The sequence below is a fragment of the Phalacrocorax carbo genome, chromosome 12, assembly GCF_963921805.1.
Source record: "Phalacrocorax carbo chromosome 12, bPhaCar2.1, whole genome shotgun sequence".
Classification (NCBI taxonomy): domain Eukaryota; kingdom Metazoa; phylum Chordata; class Aves; order Suliformes; family Phalacrocoracidae; genus Phalacrocorax; species Phalacrocorax carbo.
The window spans coordinates 290,552-305,384 of record NC_087524.1 but is presented as its reverse complement, the minus strand read 5'-3'; the positions used below and the strand labels follow the sequence as shown (position 1 = coordinate 305,384).

Below are 14,833 nucleotides of genomic sequence, written 5' to 3'. Positions count from 1 at the left end.
GGTGCCGGGGGCGGGGCGGGTGCCGCCCGGCCTCACAGCCTCCATTTTGCGGTGTTGCTGCGGAAGAGAGGCGGGGGACTTCGCGGTTTTCCCCTCAGGTGAGGCAGCCGAGGAGCTGGCCGGCCGTGCCTCCGCGCCCCTCGCCTCAGGCCCCGCCGGCTCCCCTCACTCACCGCCTCCGGGGACTCGGCCCCGGCCCCGCCGCGCCTTGCGTGCTGGGGCCCGGGGCCACCCGAGCGGCAGTAGGGCTCCTGGAGCCGCGGCCGCCCTCCGGTTCGGGGCTCGGCAGTTGTATAGCCGGGGGCAGAGGGGGGAGGCGTCGGCCCGCCCCAGAGCGCCGCAGCCCCCTGGCCGGGGGCCAGCCCTCCCGGTACGGAGCGGGAACGAGGTCCCGCTCGCCTCAGGAGAAGTAGAGTAATAGCTACCTCCGCCCGCAGCCGTGCCTCGCCGGAGGGCTCGCCGTGGCGGCCGGGGGCTGAGGGAGCGGAGCGAGATCAGACCGATGCGTGACCACCTTTCCCGCCCCGAAACAGTAGGGCGGCGGCTCGCCCAGCGGGCAGGGCCGGGCCGGCTTCGGGCGGGGCGGGGGGCGGTGGCGGCTCCACCGGCGTCCTTTGCAGGCTCCGGCGGCGGGTGTGATGGTGCCTGCGGGGGTGGCCTCGGCTGGGGCGCGGGTGTGCACGGGGCCGGGCTGGGCCGCCTCCCGCTGTGAGCGGGGCTGGACCTGGAGGGGGGGGTCCCCGCGCGGGCCGGGCTGCGGTAGCGGGGACTTCCCTGTTTGACCTGCTGAACTGCCGGCTAGCACGCCGGGTTTAGCGCGACCCTTGGTGTTACACCGTCACAGTTCGCTCCGCCCCACCGCCCGGTTTCGGGCTCGGCCTGCGGAGCAGAACCGGTGGGTGGGGGCGTGGGCCGCGGCCCGCAGCCGCCCTCGGCCGGCGCCGCCACTGACCCACCCCCGGGCGGGCGGGGACAGCGCCCGGCCCGCGGCTGAGCCCGCCACCGGCCGGGACGCGCCTCGTGCCCCGCCCGCGGAAACGGGCCGGCAATGAAAACCAGATGGGCAAACCTGTTCAGAGCCTCTGTTCTGCTCGGGGGTGCCTGCGCTTGAGATAAGTGAGGCCGTGCCCTACGGCAGCGGCACGCCAGTGTTTACGAAGTACTTAGTATTGTGTAAATTACTTCACTTATCTCCTAGAAAACATATCTCCATGATGAAGGGTGTTTCAGTAAATATTGCTGTCTGGTCGTAGTAAGTTTTGAGGAGACTCTTGTAACTGGTGTCAGAGGCAAGTCTAAAATCCCAATTTAGCATCATGTCCATCTACTTACAAAAGGTCTGAAGTAATTGAAGCAGCGGTTCTTATTTGACCCTTTTATTGCTCTGGATTTTTTTTCCAAATAAGAAAGAAATCAGCCACATCAAGCAAATGTAAATAAAACATTTTTGTTTCTGTAATTCAGAAGAATGACAAGTAGGAATCAGGGGATGGTTGAAATACCACAGTTGCCAGTACCTGGCCCAAAAGAAGTTGCATCACAAATTGAATCCCAGAAAAGGAATCAATACAACAAAAATAAGGAAAGCGTTAGACAATTTGCTGGTGCACTGTAAGTTACGAGTTTACAGGGGTGCTTGCTTAATTTGCTAATCAAAAATATGACTTAGCAGTGATGGCTTATTCGCTTGAAAGTGCGATGTTGGAAGCTCATGCTTTAAAAAACTTTTTGCCAGAATGTGTTTGTTAGTAAATCAGAGACACAGCTGAAAACAATTTCATTTTAAATTAAGTATCTTATCAATAAGGCTAAAATTTTGTATATTTTAATATAGTTAAAAGATTGTTAGGTCCTGTTTATTATACAAATTAAACTTTTTGCAGCTGTTGAAACAGCTGAGTTGCTGTCCCCGCTGTTGATCTTGCATTATGTGCAACCTACTATGTTTTTCAGTGGAAATGATACAGTGCACCTCAACAAGTTTTACAAGCTTTACAATCCTGTCTTCTTAATGGTGTAACTTCAGCTGAATTACATGAAGCTGAAAAGCTGAAGATTTTTTTTTTCTGTTTGTTGGGTTTTTAATGTTCATTTTTGCTGACACAATATTTTTCTGTAGGTGGAGTGAAACTGAAATCAGAAGGTAGTGTTGCTGGTCATCTTGTTCCTGAAAGAAGTTACAATTAGTGTTAAAGTCAGAAATATCAACAGAAATGTGCTGGTGAAAGCCAAATTTCAAGTCCATTCAAGTAGCTGTCAGTAATAAATACTGTACTGGTAGTGGTTTAAGGTGTTTCTTCTTAGGGCAATAAATAGCTGTTAGCAGTGTTTATGATTAAAGCATAGATTTACATCTCATTTTCTTCCCTCTTCATTTATTTGGAAGTGATGATCCAGATTTATTGGTGTGAGACTGCATAGCTGTGCTTCTTTGCAAGTTGTTTTTGGCTCTTATTTGAACTAACCTATGCTAAGTTTTACTTTTTTCCACGTTAAGTCTCAGGTTTTTAATTCTATGACCACCTATTGCCTTAATGGTCCAACGCAGGAAGAATTCTGCTCTCAGATCCTCTTGGTTTGACCAGTGAATACCTAGAAATGTGAATAATCATTCACTGTATTGCATTAATTTTTATATTTCCCATGTCCTTTGATTTGTGCAGCTAAGGTGCGTACTGTCTTAGAAACATGCCCTGGGTAAATCCCAGGCACTAATGAGGGAATCGGACTGGTTAGCATTAACGTTATTTTTTTCCTGCCATTAAATGTTTTGTAACCTGGCTAACAGCCTTGAAACTCTCTGCCCAACTGGTTGGGAATGTGGAGGGTGATCTCTGTCCCATTCTGTTCCTACTCCCCAAGCTCCTCTATTAAAAATGGGGCTAAAATAAACAGTTACTGGCAGGAAACAGAAATCTTCGATGCAAATGAAGTAATGCTGGGGGATTACACGTTTCTATCAAATTATCATTTTACATGGGATAGGTAGGGTACTGCACTTCTCACAGGAACTGCCCCTGTGAGTGGAGGAGGGCAGGGGATGGGAGACAGGTGCTTGGTGCAGTGCAGGACTGGGGCCCTGCTCTAGCCTAACCCTTCTGTTTCTGTTCTGGCAAAGAAATGGCCCCCTATTGCTGGCACCTCAGTGTCTATCCTGTATTTCAGAGCTCTTGTTGGAAGTTCAAGACTCTTACCATGCTTCAGTGTCTATCTGGCCCTAAATAAGAGTGGTAGTTAATTACAAAGTTGAAGATGCTTCCCTTCTGAATCCTGCTTGCTATGGTCATGTGTATGAAAAAAAGGAAAGGTTGTGTGGGTGTAATGGCTGACAAGGACTCCTGAGCAATTCTAAACCTACTAAACAAATTGTTCAAATGATTTAACAGGTAATTAGCAAGACAAGTAACTACTGCAAACTCATATATGGTGCCTTGACAGTGAAAATATCTTTTTTTTCCCCAGAATGTCATACCCGGGTTATCCCCCTTCTGGTGGCTACCCTGCTTTCCCTGGTTATCCTGTAAGTATGGCTCTTGAATGTGTTGTATTCATAATGTATTTATATTCTGTGAATACCGCTTCTTACTATGCTCTGTGTGGCTGTGAATAGGAGCTAGCAGTTCATATACAGTATTCTCTAGAGGTTATGGTCTTTGTTTTCATCTATATATCCCTGAGGATGACTTCATAGTTGTCTCATAAGAATTCCAAGAAGGGAGTTTTAAGATTTTTTTTTTTTTAATGTTGCCTTTTGTTCCAGACAGGTTTTTGATTGTTTGGTCTTGTTTTAGTTTTAGTCTTTCTTGTGAGTTTGGTGTTGTTTTTTTTTTACTCTAGCTATCTCAGCAAACCATTTTTTTAAAGTATCAGCAGTTCATGCATAAGTATGGCAGTCTTTATGTACAGGATCAGAGGTAGTCTCTACCAAATATTCTGCACACCCCTATCCCAGGATTTACAGAGATGCTGAGCAAACTCCCGTGGCCATTACCTTTAGGAAGAGCTTGGTATGCTTTACTCAAGTAGTCCAGCTTTCATATGACAGCAAGTAAATATTTTTCTGAGGATAAAGGACACTGTATCTTGACTTTGACCCCCCCATCATTCAGCTGCAGGACTTTGTTCCACCTTCAGCTCATGACTGCATGACTAAAAATTCCAGTGAAGCTCAATGGAAGCTGGGAATGTACCAGATGTGGCTAATACTGCAGTCTTTTCGATATGCCTGCGTCATTTTTCAAAACTAGATGCAAATGTATGCTTTTATCAGTATGGCACTGATTATACTGTAATTATGGGAATAATTCAATGGATTAATTTAAAAGACCCTTTAGATTTGATATCAACAATTCTGGGTTTCCTAGTCTCATTGATGATGCCCAAAGTGATAACCAGTGCAAAAAAGCAAAGTGAAAATATTTTCTTCTGCAGTAGTGATAGTTATCCAAGCAGGGCTTTTGAGGATCCTAATTTCGGATTTGCAAAACAAAATTCCATTAAAATCTTTTTGTTGACTCTGGCAGAGAAAGGTTAGAGTGTATCACTGGGGAAGAGAATATTGTATAGTGTGGGCACAGTAATCTGGGGATAGAAATCTTGGGGCAACCAAACCCTAGGAGAATGTCTGCAGTTTATTTCTGGTTTTGGGCTCAAGAATAAGTGTGTACTGTATGTAATGTGTGATCCATGTTCCTAGCAAGTAATGAGTCCATACATTATACTTTGTTATGAAGCTGATTTTAAATACCTGCTTTTTAAGGCCAAGTATATGACTTTTAACTTACAGGGTTTTCCCTTAGAGATCCTAGTCATTCAAGTAAATATTTCTAATGCATGTTAATGCTAACAGCAACCTTTGTGATATGCCTGTTAAGTCATACACGTAGCAAAACAAAGGCATATAGATGTTTGACTTGTTCTTTTTATTTAAAACCTGTAATAGGTGTTCAGTGTGACTCTGTTCCAGGTTTAGTCATTGAATGTCTATGCTTTATAACCTGGATTCCAGAGGAAATGGAAAAAAAAAAAACCCCACCCCACCTTTTGTAAGTTCTCACCATGCAACATTTGAAAATACTGGTTGTGCAAGAGGGGCATAAGTTTCAAAGATACTAGGCTCTTAAAAGTCCTATGAAAACAGGAGGTGAACTCGTAATGATTCATAGAGAGCAGCCCTAGCTGAGCTAACCTCTTTCTTAGGCGGGGTAGAAGCAGCAGCTTTCCAGTAAAGGACATGGGGTCCTGGTGGTTGACAAGTCAAACGTGGTTCAGCAGTGCATGTCCCTGGGGAGGAAGGCTAATGACATACCATGCTTTAGCAAGAGCAAAGCCAGCAGATGAAGGGAAATGATTCTTCTTCTGTGCTCAGTGCTCATGAGGCCACATCTGGAATACCATGTCCAGTTGTGGCTTCCCAGTACAAGAGAGACATAGACAAACAGGAGCACATCTAGGGAGGGCTAGAGAAGAGAAGGCTAAGCAGAGATCTGTTCAGCCTTCTGCACGTAAGGAGTGACAGAGACATTGGAGCCAGACTCTTGTCAGAGGTACACAGTGAAAGGGCAGCTGGCAACAACCACAGGTTGTAATTGTAATTTGATTTCAGAAAACACTTTTCACCATGAGAGTAGTCAAACATGGGAACAGGGCCTGGGGAGGCTGTGGATTTGCAGTTCCTTGGAGATACTGAAAGCTCAACAAGGCCTAGCGTGACCTCATCTAACTCCAAAGCTGGCCCTGCTTTGAAGGTGGATGGGATCAGGGGTTGTCCAGAGGTGCCTCCCACCATGCAGCACACTCTGATTCTGTGTCAACATGGGTGACGGATCAGAAACCCACCCAGGAGGCCGCCATGCAGGCTTCAAGAATTCTGCTGCCGCTGCCTCAAGTGCTGAATCTAGTTATATAATTCATGTTATTGTACACGTGGACATTTTGGTAGCTTGAGAGTTTTACTCTAATGTCCTGTTAGCAGGTGTACACATGTCCTGTTTTTGTGTTTCAGCCAACAGGACAAGAGTCTGTCTATCCGCCAGCTGGTCAGTACTCCTATCCCACTGTTCCTGGAGGATACCCTCCAGCAGGAGGAGGGACCTATCCTGCAGCACCACCAAGTGCTGGGTATCCAGGGGCAGCAGGGTATCCTGCCCCGGGGGGCTACCCTGCCCCTGGGGGCTATCCTGGAGCTCCCCAGGCTGGAGGAATGCCACCTTATCCTGCAGGTATGATCCTTTGTTAGAGTACCCCTCGGGAATGATTTCTGGTGTGACCATTCCCTGTGCTTTGTAGACGTAAAGAAACGCAGCTTTGTTCAGTGATCCATGTAGGCAGCCAAAGAGATTGCTATCTGGCAGTAAACAGCTGCATGCTGATGGCAGGGCCTTAATGGTTTTGGGCCACTGCACAGACAGAGAAATTAGCTTGCATAGCTCTGTTCAGTAACCTGGCTTGTGTTGTGTCAGAAGTCAAGTACATTAAGCATGCTGAAGTCTTTCTTCTTCTCCTAGCTCCTACAGGTCCTGGGTTTGGCATGCCTCCTGCTGGCCCTGGGTTTGGTGGCTATCCACAGCCTCCTGCCCAAAGCTATGCTGGAGGAGGACCAGCACAAATTCCAGGTATGTCATAGATCTAAGAAACTTTAAGCATCCAAGGTTAAACCAAGAGATCCCAGGATAGGTAGTAACAAAGTAGGCCCTTACTCTTGTTACTTTTAGCTGTTGAGGTTTGTATATCTCCTGTATACCTTCGTATACCTCCTTTTAGCTGTTGAGCCGTATACCTCCTACCACCTTTCTTGACAAGACCACTGAAGGGCTGATGAGAGCCATCTCTACAGCTGCTAGATGCAAAAGGGGATGGCTGTCACTGATTAATAGTCATGACGTAGGCGTTTAGGTGCTTATCCTTCAAACTGCAAGTATCTGATGAGAACTGTGAAATTTAGAGTCCACATTCAATGAGTATCTAGCTGTTCTGTTAATCGCAAAGAAATGGATGTGTTTTTCAGATCTGCATGTTCACGGTAATCCCTGGCATAGTGGGGGAACTGGAAATGAGACCGCACACAATTGCTTAAAAACAGTGCAGTGTTTTTAAAGCTTTGAGTGGTCAGTTACCATCAAGATGGTTTTTGTCCAGGAATGTGTCAGCTGTGTTTGCAAGAAACTCAGAGCAGCAAAAGCTTTTTTTTGATGATTGCTTTGTTAGCACTAAGCTGCTGTTAAAATGACAATAATTGTACATACATATTACAGATAAAAATGCCAGTAAAAAAAAAATGTAGTCACAGCTTTGGTAGTCACAGTGGTTTTGATCACAAAATGAGATTCCTGCAATTCTTTTTGCACCAATGAATTCTTAGTACTTATCGTTTATATGCTGGACATTTTGAAGTGTATAATATGTCTTTAAGAGAAAGAACAGGACACATTCGTCATTTGCATGGACTATCTTGGCTTTTGTCAAAGATAGCAATATTTAATGAGAAATCCTTCCAGTTCCCACAGCATCACTAAATTTAATATTTTCAGAATTGCCTTGCTAGTGTGCGTACCAGAATGCACCTGGGATTCCTTCTTCCCATCATTCCAAAGGCAAGAGGTTTAGTTACTGAGCATGATAGGTATAATAACTTAGGAAATAGTTTTTTGTGCAGTGGTAAGTCTGTAAATGGCTTTATTTTCAGATTAGATAGCATTACATAATAAGAGGAATTAATTCCTTTTATCTTGTTCTTTAATTTAATTTCAGTAGGATATCCTGGTGGACAAGCATCGTCACCAGTGCCTAGTCCGGTATGTGCTGTATCCTTTTCTATAATCAATATGATATGGCTTCTGTAGTTTTAATGCTTTTACAACTGTTTTCCAACAAGTTACTACGTGTTCTGCTTCAAGAGGTCCCAGCTACACTTGGAGTACAACCTGAACAAAACCATGACCCTTGTATCTGTGTGTAGGTCTGCATCCATACAACTGGGTAGAATCGTGGCTTTGGCACTGGTGGGCCAAAGCTGTTCAACACAAGTAAATGTCACTATGATTCCACATTAGAGGAAAAAATGGGGAACTAATGGACAACGCCTTCTGGAGTACTGATTCCAAAGGAGTGATTTTAATTTGAATTTATATTGTGCAGGATAGCTAGTTACACGTGACCCTTATTTTCAGCCTGCAGCAATGGTTCAGTGTACCCAGGGTACAATTCAAGCTGCTCCAAACTTTGATGCTGGAAGGGACGCAGAAATTCTACGCAAAGCTATGAAGGGGTTTGGTAAGTGAGCAATAGAAGCTTAAAATTCTGTTGTGCTAACTTCTTTATTTTGTCCTTTTCTTTAACCATTTCTCCTCAGCTTTTCAGAAGTCACACTTTCAAAATGATCTGGGCAATTTAGTAGATGAAGTTATGTAGAAAATTTGGTAGACTTAAATGGTAGTAATTTATTATTTAATTATGCCCAAATGCAAGATCATAAAGTGCAGAGTCTCAGAGGTATTATTATGAGTTCTTACAGGAAATTGCCCTTCTGTTTCCAAGGAACTGATGAGCAGGCTATCATCAATGTTGTTGCTAACCGCTCCAATGATCAAAGGCAAAAAATCAAGGAAGCTTTCAAGACTATGTATGGCAAGGTATGTTCATTAGTTCTTTGAATCAGTAAACAAAACCAAACTTCCAGCTGCTGCTTTACCTGCCTGATTGCATTTTAGTCCTGGGGAGCAGTTTGGGCATTTTTAAATGCGCTTCTTTTGGTTACATTCCTTGTGTACGGGGGGCATCTGGTATTTAACATGGTGGTGTCCTGATACCTGGCAGGAGCAGGGCTGGGGAAAGGTTGGGGGCTGGCTCTGTCCCTGACCAAACAAGAAGTTTCTTTGCTTTTGGAATGACTGATAATCAAGCATAAACTGACCCTTTATTAGTGTCTGAAACTGCTGAGTTTTTTTATGCACACAAACCAGTTCTGAAATTTTTTTCCTAAGAAACAAATGGAGAAACTGGTGGAAGATGGGTTAGTCAACAAAAGGCCAAGATAATTTAATTTCTTCCCTCTGTTGTTCTTGCAACTTGAAGGGAAATTGTATAGTTGTGGCATTTCTCAGGACCTGTCTAGGTCCTAATTAGTGAGGAGATAATAGAGAAGAGCTGAGCTGTCCAAGTTTTGGACAGAGGGAAGTTCTTTGTAAGAAATAAAACAAGGCTTTACACGCGAAACAGCACAAAGGTAGAAATCAGTCACAAAAGTAAGTTCTAGATTGATCTTGTTCAGTACATAGTCTACATGGCTGGCACTCTCCAAAGCCCTTTTTCTGTTTGCAATTGAACAGGATTTAATTAAAGATCTGAAGTCTGAGTTAAGTGGAAATGTGGAAGAATTGATTCTAGCCCTCTTCATGCCTAGCACCTACTACGATGCCTGGAGTTTACGTCACGCAATGAAGGTATTGTTTTCCTGTGAGCAAAATAATTTAAAATGATCTTAAAATACTCATCTAAGATGAGAGAATACCTGATCACTGAAAAATCCTGTAGTGGCAAACAAATTTCAGGACCGTGGGGCCTAAAATTCTTTTCTGCTGCACCTCCCAGTTCCAGCCAATTTCTGCAGGGTTAGTCAATTCAGAGCAGCTCGCCATCCAGCAGAGGATGAAACACTGCAGGACAAAACTTTCTCTGCCACTTGGTCATAATTTCCAAAAGGACGCCAATGAAAAAAAATATTTTCTTAAGGTCAGATGATGCATGTATCTGGTCTGGTATTAAGACTGCATTAGCCATTAGGTGAGCTAGTTGGTTTGAACTTTTAACTCGGGTAAACTGATATGTCCGGTTTACCAGCATTTCTTTCTTGTTTGAGCTGCAGCAGCTAGCAGGTAGCTGGTACTGGAAATGAGCAGATTAACCCATGTATGAATGCAGACCTTCTAAAGCGCATGTGGAGCTTAAATGAAGATCTGGCTTTAGTGGAGGCAACAGCCACTCAACCATTTTAAGACATTTATAACATTACCAAGAAGCCTCATATAGAGCCACTCCTATATAACCCTTGCCTGAACAGAGATGGTCATGCCAGTCACTGTATGCAGAGCTCATTGTACACAGTACTCACAGTTAATTTTTATTCTGGGGAGAGGGAAGCATCTATGAAAAATTCCTGCTGGTGCTCCATGTTGACAAGTGGTCAAATTTGGAATAGGTAGCATGCTTGTACACTGACTAAAACAGAATTTATGTCTATATCTTTGGCTTTTATGATTATCATAAGCCTCTGCCTTCCTCCAGTGCGTTTCCAGACTAAGGGTGCCAAAAAGAATTTCCTTCCGAAACCATTTTCCGGATAACGTTTGCTGATGGCACTATTGTGGCTGTATGGTTTTGGGGTCCCCTTTTTTTTGGACTGGTGCAGAAACGCATGTTGGAGGAATCTTCATTTCATTTTAATTATACAGGCGACTTGGTGCTTTCACACTGCAAGGATAATGCTCTTACAATGTAGATTGTATTAAGTTTTGAACTAACAGATGACTACTTAATTTCACAGGTGAAGAAAACTGACTAGGTAGTGCTTTGTAGTTATGCCCTTTTGTCCTCTGCCTACAGGGCGCAGGCACTCAGGAGAGAGTGCTGATTGAGATCCTCTGCACAAGGACAAACCAGGAAATACGAGAAATAGTGAACTGCTATAAATCAGAATTTGGAAGGGACATTGAACAAGACATCAGAGGAGACACTTCAGGACACTTTGAACGATTGCTAATATCTATGTGCCAAGTGAGCTTTAATCTTTTTTCTTTTTGTAGGATAATAGTGTACAGTCTGACTTCGTTGCATGTAGTCAAAATGGCTCCACAAATAGCCTGTGTATACATAGCAAGAGCCAGGTTTTTAAGACATTAGCTCTGGGCCATAGATTTATTCCCTAATGACAAGATATGACACGGCCATTCCTCCTCAAGGAAGAGACGCAAACCTATGATGAACTGCGTGACCTAATTTAGCACCCTGCAATCATCTTGGAGAACTTATGTGTAAATACTTCATTGTGCAGGTACGATCAAGTGGCACTATAAAGCAGTGCTCCACGCTGCTGTTAAAGCAAGACAGTTTTTAGTTTTTTGCATGCGTTAACAAAATAATCTGGGTAAATCTGATAGGATAACCTTTATGGTATGTAGGATACCTGTGAGAACCCCTATGAACAAGCTAAGAGGTACCATAGGGCAAAACTTACCTCCCAGGTTACACCACAGCCTTCTTTCCCTTCACATCACCAGAACTGGGGAAATGCTACTATTGAACTCAGGTGAACACTGGAGCTTGCTTATCCCACATGATTTACTAGGGCTCTTTTTGTGTTGAAGAATAGTAACTTGCAGTTATCAGTGTTCAGGAAGAAATATGTACTAATGTAACCCCCCATTTCCATGATCAATCTGCCTATTTGCTAATAGAATTTCTATGACATGTTTTTATCTTGTTTGCCTCTACCTTTTTCAGCTATGCACTAGGTATTTGGATTAAAAAGTCAAAATCCACAAGAAAGCAAACCTTGCAGCTTATGTTGCTCATTTTTATTTTGATAAATCCAGTAGTTTACAATAACTGACAACCACATCATTTAAATACTATATTAACGACTATAGATACAATAGTATTTGAGAGCATGTATTCAGCCTGCTCAGCCAGTATATTTAGCAGTATCCATCCATCCACGCACTGGGCAGCAAAAAAAAAGGGGGGGGGGGGCGGAACGGGGAACCAGACCACAAAACAGCAAAGCACATAAAATGTCATCTAAGTCCTACTGACATATTACAACTATAGTAAGTGCTTTCTGGACACATTCTTACTTGAAATTAACATATTCTAAATAAAACAGACAACCTGAGATATTTCAGGTGTGCGTATTCAGGAAGATAATTCATTAGTTCATTTGGGAAGATTCTTTGCAACTTGAAGCCTAGAAAGAAATCAAGAAAAAGCTTACATTATTAAGTAGAACAGGATTAAGTACAGTACTTACTTGATCAGAACTATGAGATGGTATGTACAGGTGAAATTATCTGAGTCAGTATATCTACAGCTTAAAGCATGCCCTACAGCTAGGGTTCTGGGCCACTTTTTATTTGTTACCTACAAGAAATATTAAACCAAAGAGTAGTTTTAAAGCAATGTAATGTATTTCAAACTGGTATTACTTTTTCTGCGCCAAGCTTTGAAGATAGATACTTAGGGTCTGCACTGCAAGCAGTTAAAGCATAGCCTTCTCTCTGTAATTTCATTTGATATCTGTTGTCTTTGCTTTTAGGGTAATCGGGATGAAAATCAAACTGTGGATTATCAAAAAGCTCAAGAAGATGCTCAGCGGCTGTACCAAGCAGGTGAAGGAAAACTTGGGACTGATGAATCTTGCTTTAATATGGTTCTGGCCAGCAGAAGTTTTCCCCAACTGAAAGCAACAGCTGAGGCATACTCCAGGGTAGGAATTTTTCACTGATTTCAAATGAGTTTGGTCAGTGTATTTTAAATGGAGGTTGCAGTTGTTACTGCATTTCATTATCCACATATTAATCTCATTTATTTGTAGATTGCTAATCGTGATTTATTAAGCAGCATTGACCGAGAATTTTCTGGAAATGTGGAACGTGGCTTGAAGACTATTTGTAAGTGATATGTTCTTTCCTCCCCTTATCCCTTAGGAATTAAATCTTCTAAACGTAATTGAAGACAAATACAATTCAACACTGGCCATACGGCAAATGAACACACATTTTGTGCTCTGCTAGCACAAAAGGAACTTAATTATTCAATTTATTCACTTTACACTTAATTGGAGAAAATAAGCATACGCCATGAAGAAGGAAAGCCTTCATAGGAACTACTTGTCACTTGTCTGGGAAGTCAGGCAGCCACACTGAAACAAAGGTCACTGGTTAGTCCCTGTAGCTGTACTGGTGCGAGTACCAGCATTACAGAGCCATGACTCTGGTTGTGCGCCACCTCAGCAGAGACAGCTGAACCACCCTCACACATGATCTCAGAACCAACATGAACCTACTTCAGGCACAGCTCCCTTTTCACCTCTCTTCCCAACACCACCACCTACCCCCAGAAAGCACAGCATTTGCTACGGAATAATTCAGCAAAATAGAAGACCTATTTTGAATTCTTTTTTTTATGCTGACTTGTTATGGTAAAGCAGTTCAAATTCAGCACAATTTGCTGATAGTGCGGATCAGTATGATTTACTAGTGAATCTGCAGACACCAATCCTATCAGTGCTTATCAAAATGACAGCATTTCTGTAGCCTGAAGGATAAGCAAGAACGTCCAGATTATGTTCTGCTCAAGAGTTTTATGGGAAAAACTCAGCTCTGAGAATCACGTAAAAGAATAAAGGCTCCTCTCTGAGCCTGAACAACCTAACCCAAGGCCTGTTCTGTAACTACTAAAGTTACAGAAGTTATTACAGGTGTACTTTTCTTAGGGAGAGTCTAGCAGTGGCACATGAGTAAAACACCTTATAGCCTAGGACCAGGTCTCCAAGGAGAACTGTTTTTAAATTACCTACTTGAGAATTAAGGTTTCAGCCAGGTTTGAAAAGCACTTCCAGAGAAGGTAACTGCTCATAACCGTAAGGTTTTGTGTGAAGGAAGGAGTAACTCATTTGGTCAGCTTGAAAATAAGCTTAGCTCTATGAAACAGTTCCTGTAATGCACAGTAACTGGATCTTCATCAATAACCACCTCTAGCCGTCTACAGCAAAAATCCTGAATTGATCCTGCCAGGTATTGCTATACAGCATACAATTCTGGGACTAATCCTAAATATATACTTTATTGCAGTGCAGTGTGCTTTAAATCGCCCAGCCTTTTTTGCAGAAAGACTTTACTATTCTATGAAAGGAGCTGGCACAGATGATTCTACCCTCATCAGAATTATAGTCACGCGCAGTGAGGTAAGAAACTTTCTCTGTAAATGCCACATGTAGCAGAAAGCTGCCTACCCTAACCAGCTTTTCACTTAGTCCTTCTTGCACAGCTGTAGAATCATGTATTGCAACAAAGCTTTTACGGCGTTCAGATTTAGATGAACGTGTTAATTTGTTTTAAAGCCAGCTTTTGTATGATACTTTTAATTTCCCTGGCTAGATAGTAATACTGCTTGTCTTCCTTCTCAACTGTGGCTGCCTGTCTGTGTAGCAGGTAAGTGCCTCAAGTTCAAAGGTTCAGGCTGAGTTAGGTTACTACAAAGCACGGAACAACTGCTAGAGCTCTGCTTTGGGAGCTGCTCCTCTGGCCTTAGGGGACCAGCTGGCCTGTGAGGCATGCAGAGCTGATCGGTTGTGCCTTTCACCCTCGGTATGTGTTCTGTAGCCCATGAAGGAAGAGATGCAGGGTGACTGTCTGAGTTAAAAATCACGTACTGTGTTAAGTTTTCTGCCTTTCTTTTTTCTCTGCATAGATTGACCTTGTGCAAATTAAACAGATGTTCACACAAATGTATCAGAAGACTTTGGCTTCCATGATAGCAAGTGACACAAGTGGGGATTACAGGCGTTTGCTGCTGGCAATTGTTGGTCAATAGAAGAGGATTCTCTGGTTTTTTGTTTTCTTTTTTAAAACAAACTGAAGGACACGTAACATGCTTTATGCAGGCACTGATTATCCTTGTGTGTAGAAGAATAATTTTAAACTTTGTGTAATCAAATATGCTTTCTTCATGATTCAGTAAGCTTGTTGCACTTAAAATTGCCTTAATTTACAGCACATAGTACTATTTACTGTATAATAAAAGATATATCTTGTCTATTAGCCACTCCTTTAGTCCTTTT

General features: G+C 43.0%; 2 protein-coding genes across 5 annotated transcripts in view; one reads left to right on the top strand and one right to left on the bottom strand.

The window, feature by feature from the left end:
• ANXA7 (annexin A7) lies at window positions 1-14,813 on the top strand. 2 transcript variants are annotated; one of them, XM_064463637.1, is made up of 13 exons: window positions 1-98; window positions 3,463-3,520; window positions 6,005-6,221; window positions 6,507-6,614; window positions 7,753-7,793; window positions 8,169-8,271; window positions 8,536-8,630; window positions 9,327-9,440; window positions 10,600-10,770; window positions 12,308-12,478; window positions 12,587-12,662; window positions 13,845-13,957; window positions 14,464-14,813. In XM_064463637.1, exons 2-13 carry the CDS (start codon window positions 3,464-3,466, stop codon window positions 14,584-14,586), a joined length of 1,389 nt encoding a protein of 462 aa, XP_064319707.1. In that variant the 5' UTR covers window positions 1-98; window position 3,463; the 3' UTR covers window positions 14,587-14,813. The 2 variants fall into 2 exon arrangements, with proteins under 2 accessions (XP_064319707.1, XP_064319706.1); XM_064463636.1 differs by having other exon boundaries at window positions 7,750-7,793.
• PPP3CB (protein phosphatase 3 catalytic subunit beta) overlaps window positions 11,569-14,833 on the bottom strand; it is a 54,141-nt gene continuing 50,876 nt past the window's right edge. The window contains exon 14 of one of the 3 annotated variants that reach the window (XR_010374919.1): window positions 11,569-11,959. The gene's annotated coding sequence lies outside the window, so the exon portion shown is untranslated. The remainder of the gene's footprint in view (window positions 11,960-14,833) is intronic. The other 2 variants (XR_010374916.1, XR_010374917.1) reach the window with 2 other exon arrangements.

Coding starts and splice junctions, on each gene's coding strand:
- ANXA7 (XM_064463636.1), top strand. CDS start 3,464: ATGTCATACCCGGGTTATCCCCCTTCTGGTGGCTACCCTGCTTTCCCT. Junction 8,631..9,326: donor TCAAGACTATGTATGGCAAG/GTATGTTCATTA, acceptor GCAATTGAACAG/GATTTAATTAAAGATCTGAA. Junction 13,958..14,463: donor TTATAGTCACGCGCAGTGAG/GTAAGAAACTTT, acceptor TTCTCTGCATAG/ATTGACCTTGTGCAAATTAA.